Source organism: Sminthopsis crassicaudata, chromosome 3 (assembly GCF_048593235.1).
Source record: "Sminthopsis crassicaudata isolate SCR6 chromosome 3, ASM4859323v1, whole genome shotgun sequence".
In the NCBI taxonomy this organism is placed as follows: domain Eukaryota; kingdom Metazoa; phylum Chordata; class Mammalia; order Dasyuromorphia; family Dasyuridae; genus Sminthopsis; species Sminthopsis crassicaudata.
The window spans coordinates 533,352,080-533,357,664 of record NC_133619.1 but is presented as its reverse complement, the minus strand read 5'-3'; the positions used below and the strand labels follow the sequence as shown (position 1 = coordinate 533,357,664).

General features: G+C 31.6%; 1 protein-coding gene across 1 annotated transcript; it reads right to left on the bottom strand.

The window, feature by feature from the left end:
- Positions 1 to 2,035: 2,035 nt before the first annotated feature.
- CARD16 (caspase recruitment domain family member 16) lies at positions 2,036 to 5,246 on the bottom strand. The gene is made up of 3 exons (XM_074304386.1): positions 5,171 to 5,246; positions 3,285 to 3,548; positions 2,036 to 2,226 (listed from the first exon to the last, which is right to left on the bottom strand). The coding sequence occupies exons 1-3, from the start codon at positions 5,214 to 5,216 to the stop codon at positions 2,222 to 2,224; spliced, it is 315 nt and encodes a 104-aa protein (XP_074160487.1). The 5' UTR covers positions 5,217 to 5,246; the 3' UTR covers positions 2,036 to 2,221.
- Positions 5,247 to 5,585: the final 339 nt, after the last annotated feature.

The window sequence follows — 5,585 nt, the reverse complement described above, 5'->3', positions numbered from 1 at the left end:
AATCAAAAAGAAAACAAAATCAAAATTCTTTTTTTTTAATCTCTCACAGATGCTTTCTCTTTTATTTTAATAGAGAAATCAGAAAATAAACCTCATTTTCTCATTCATGAACCATTTTCAAAACCTCTGCCTGTGAATATCTTTCAATATCTGTCCTACACCACCCATTTTTCTCTTTCTCCTTCTCACTCTGTTTCTGTCTCTCTCTTTCTCTCTGTATATATATCTTTCTGTCTTTGTTTCTCTTTCTCTCTCTCTCTCTGTTTCTCTGTCTTTCTTTCTCTGTCTCTTTCTGTTTCTGTTTCTCTTACTATATTTCTCTTGAAGCCCTCATAAACTCTGAATGGTTTAATTATCTCCTCTGTGTTACTCACTCTGTCAAATCTATGGATCAAACCCCAATATCTCCCCTGAGTTTTAATTCTCAATCACCATTTAATCATGAGACATTATAAATGGAATATAACAGAGAAACCTTAAAATGTCCAAAATTTGTTGTCAGGACATTGTCATGTAAGTAGGGCTAGGAAAGGAGAAATAAGTGTTGGAATCTGTTTGGGAAGATTTTCTTTGTAGTTCTTCTTTCTCTGGGTATTGAAAGGAGAAAGGAATAACTAAGTACAATGCCAAGAAGATCTAAGATAATGTCAGTTTACTAATGTATGGACAAAATTGTTGGACTTGAATCCAGGATTAATGCACAGAATGTCAAAAACACTGAGATGGGCAGTCTTACAATCTGTGTTATGAAAAATAAGTTCTGGGAAGAATGAGAGGTTGGGAATCTCAGATGTAGGCCATTGTCCTAGATCACCTACTCAAATATTTCATTATACTGTTAGTTGTTTCACTTCTCCTACACAGCAAAAATTAGGGCAAAGTAGATAATGAGGGTAGATCAAGAATAGCAAGAGTAATCTAGTTTGTAGCAATCCTGAAGTGGAATACCTGAGTGGTGATGTGGATATGTTTCTATTTATGTAGATGGACTAGACTGTAGTTACTGTAAGTGGGCAGAAGATTTGTTGGTAATGCTATATTTTCAGAACAATTAGCAGAGAAGTCAGGTTACAGGATGAAATATAAAAGCATTATTTGATATTCAAAACCCTTTATAATGTAGAAACTTTCTATTATTTCTAATGTTATTACACCTTGCTCCCAAACATATACTCTTTGATTCGGTGGCATTGGACTAGTGCTTTTTCCATGAAAAAAAAAAAAAAACACCTCTATCTCTTTTTCTTTGGCTGCCCCTATCCCTACAATGTTCTTTTCTTTCAACTCTACCAACCTCCTTCTCTAGTGCCAGCTGAAATTTCATTTTTACAGGAAAAATTTCCCAACCTTTCTCAGTTCTAGTACATTTTCTCTGTTAATTCATTCATTTATATTTTATATATAGCTTATTTTTAACATATTTGTTTGCTTGTCTTCCCTACCACATTAAATTGTAAGTTTCTCTAGGCTAAGAGCTTTGATGTTTTTCATATCCCCAAAGGTTAGTAGCCCTTGCCACAAAGTAAGCCTTTAATAATACTATTTGTTGACTGATTTGAACTGATTTATATTTTGTTCATTTTAACTCCTTTTAAATAGGTTTTTATTCTTTTCAATCTGTCAGAAAAGCTGAATATTTTGGATATTGGAAGATAGACATATTAAATAATTGTGAAGGAAATGATCTCTGGCTTCTTTGGGAACTTAGAAATTCATACTTCCTTCCCATGTTTCTTTATGGACAATTTTTCATGTCTAGAGTGTATTCTTTTCTTGCATTCAAACTTTTGGATGTCTGGCTTCCTTCAAATTGCTGCTTGGATGCCATTTCCTATGGGAAGTCTTTTCTGATTCTCATTGATAGATACTGCTCTTGCTCTTTCAAATTTTGTTGTTGATTTTGGTTCTTATTTTTTATTTTTCCAAATAGAATGTGACTTTATTGAAGGCAAGAATTATTTGACTTTTGCTTCTAATTTAAGCAAAGTAACTTGTACAAAGTAGATGGTTAATAAATCAATAAAAACAAATAACATAAGAGAAGGCAATTTTATTTTATATGAAATGTTTGTATTTTATGGTTTATGTCAAGCTAGGTATACACATGGTGTTTCCTTTCCAAAAGAAGTCTTTCTTATAGTTGCAAAGCAGCCAATTCCATTCCAGCAATGAGACTTGAGAAGAATTATGGTACATGGATGGCCTTTCAAATTTTGTAGCTTCACTCTATAGGAAAAGAAAAGAACATCACAGTGAGCTGTCTGAAGATTTATATAGTATTCTCTATTTCTTGATTCTAAAACGCTTACATATTAAAGCATTTGATGGAACCTAAGAAAAATTGATTTCCCATTACTTGTTCTGTATTACAAAAAAGTATTATAAATATATTAAAAATAAAATAAATTTTAAAAATTAAGGGAAAATTTGGGAAATATAATCCCCTTAATCTACCCTCTTCCAATAAATGGTTGAACAATGAAAGACACTTTACAAACCTAAGACTTCTCTTGCTAACAAGCTGGCAAAAGTCCTTTACAAAAGACCAATTTATATTAGACAAATACCCATTCTCTCACTTCACATTCATCAGTGAATCAAACAAATTTACAATTTAATGGGGTAGGGAAGACAAGCAAAACAAAGAAAGGAAACTAAAAGAGTAGTAGTTTCCTCTCACTAAAATTTATACCTTGATCACAACTGACCTGAATGATGCAGAAACATTCTTCTATAGCTATTAATTGTGCCTTGTACATGGTATTTAATAAATGTTTGTTGATGGATTGACCTAATCATGCTTTTTACTCTTTATTTCCTTGCCATTCATTCATCTTCACTTCAATTGACTTGAATAAGTTATCCTCCAAAGCATTATAGAGCAGTGTGACCAAATGGGAGAAATTTGTTTGTACATACAGAAAAAAAATTTGTATGTATTTGTATACTTTTCTTTCTGACAAATTACAGAAATACAGCCCAGTTTTTAAAATTTTTGAGATTGTAAAAGACAGAACCTGATTCTTCCCATATAATGGTATCCTAGCTCTAAATGAAAAGAAGTCTTCAAGCCTGATAGTCTATAAATATGAATAAGAAAAAGACAAAGACAATGAGATAAAGAAACAAGAGCAAAATACAAGTGGTTCTGGGGAGCTAAAGCTGAATATATACTGAGTTAGAAGCTCTAATTTTCTGTTAGCTGACATACTAGATAAATAAATCATAAAATTGCCTCAAGTACAGAATTACTTAGAACCACTTTGTTGACTACCCATTCTTACTTGGCAGGCCCAGGTTTTCAGCAAGATGTCTGTCTCTTATCCAGATGTAATGGATGAAAGACTGGCATGCTTTAGTACCCTTCCGAATGATATAATCAATTAGCACCCGGGCTCTACTTATGATTGTAGGATTTTCCTGCATCATTTCCTCAACTTCTTGGTTCAGCACTTTTTCTTGAAGCATGTCATCCAAGAGGCCGTTGATTACACTCTTGTCTACTGATTGTACAAACTGTGACCTACAGTCTTTGAGGACCTGTATAGCTAAAATAACAAGGAACACTGTGTTAGTTATGAAGTTATGAAAAACACACATTTTGCGTTTGAATTAAAAGAATTTTATGACTGAATAGGATATGAAAAATCAGTCTATGTCTTACTTGTATGCTTAAATCCTATGTAACCCAGAAAATATAGAGAAAATAATATTAATTTTTAATCAGATAATTTGTATTTTAACTGATGGTCTGAGATTTGATATCTATATGACCTCAGACAATATATTTAATCTCTTTGGGACTCAATTTCCTCAGGTATAAAGTGAATCTTTATAAGATCATAGCTCTGGAGTTTGGTTTTAGCTTAGAATCTATTTAATAAAGCCCCTTCACCTTATAAATGATGAAACAGACTTAGAAATTTTAAGGAAGATGTTGAAGGTCAAACAAGTTGTAAGGAGCAAAGCTAGCATTTTAATTCAGGTTTAATTATTGCAACTTAAATATTCTTTGTACAATATCATGTTGATGTGGAGTAAACCTAGAATTCCTAATTTGGAGTCCAATCTGTGTAGAAATTTCCAGGAGACAATGAACTTGATGCCAAAAAGGGAGGATAACATTTAAGCCATTCAAAGTCTATGTTATGATGATTGAGATAGAAACACCTTTCATTAAGGGTATTAACTCTAATTCTGGTTGTAGATTTTTATACTACAGTCACAAAACATACTTTATAGCCACAAGAGATCTTAGGGATCATTTTTCTTCCAATCTCTTTTACAAAAGAGGAGATAGAAGCCCAAAGACAAAAAGGTTCAGCTCAATATCTAACACAAAGTAGATACTTAACACAAAATAAAGTGTTTGTTGAAGTGATGTCTATTGCCCATTGAATTAGTAAATGAAAAGGGCAGGAAGAAGATTCCCTAATTAAAAAAAAAAAAAGATCCAAATATTGTTTATTTGATTTATTCCAATAAATCAATCAATATTGTCTGTATTTCTTATTTTTAGTAATTATAAAAATAGATGTTTAAACCTTGAGATACAGAAGACATTATGTTCAAATTCCTGCACTAGATAAGAGAGTAATTTGTATTGTATAGGGAACTAAATATAAATTGCAATTGAATCTATGAAATTCTATTATGAGTAAGGAAAAAGAAAATTACATAATCATTGCACATAATTTACAAAAACATTTAACTCTAAATAACCTGTCTTTCAAAACCATGACTTATAGTTAATATCAAATTCTCAGTAACTTATGTAAAAAAATCAAGCAAGAGTTGGTTTAAAACCCTTAGCTACTCACATTAAAATGTAGGCAGTAGAGAGGCAGAAAACACATACAACTAAATATTTAATTTTTAAAGAATTAGTTTTGCTTGTTCTCCCATCTTTTTTTTTTTTTTTTTACCAGAAAAAGAAGAAAGAAAACTTTTATGTAGAGACTCTTGTCCATGACACCAGATGCATGTATCTTAGTTGAGTTTAAATAATTTATAGAGGTAAAGTAAGGTGCCATCAATCTCTAGAGAATAATCTTTTCTCTAAACTTAAACATAAACATAATCTTTGTTTTCCATAGAAATCTTTAAATTTCACCATTTTTTCCCAAGAATTTTCTTCCCAACAATACAGTCTCATAGAATTTTTACTCACGAGACTTTTTGCTTCCATCACATTTTCCATGGATTTTGCTGGCCATGATGACAGCTATTGGCTTCTTACTTTCTGATCAAGATATATATATATATACACACACACATAGGAAAACTGATTTTATCACATGATTTCACAAGGCAATAAAGGGAGAGTCACAGCCGATGATTCATCATCTCTTTTTTTTTTTTTTTTCTGTCTTTTTTTTTTTTATATAGATAGAAAATTCTTTACTGCTCCATTAAGTAGTGGGTGGAGTGGGTTAAAAAAATATTAAGAAAAGAGGCAGGGAGTGATAGAAGATAGGGTAGTGGATGGGGTGGGTTAAAAAAAAAAAAAAGATTGAGGTCAGGGCAGAAAGAGAAAGTTACTTCCTTCTTTTTGTGTAGTAAAAACATATAGAGGAGTAATATTA

Coding starts and splice junctions, on each gene's coding strand:
- CARD16 (XM_074304386.1), bottom strand. CDS start 5,216: ATGGCCAGCAAAATCCATGGAAAATGTGATGGAAGCAAAAAGTCTC. Junction 3,549..5,170: donor TGATGGAAGCAAAAAGTCTC/GTGAGTAAAAAT, acceptor TTGTTATTTTAG/CTATACAGGTCCTCAAAGAC.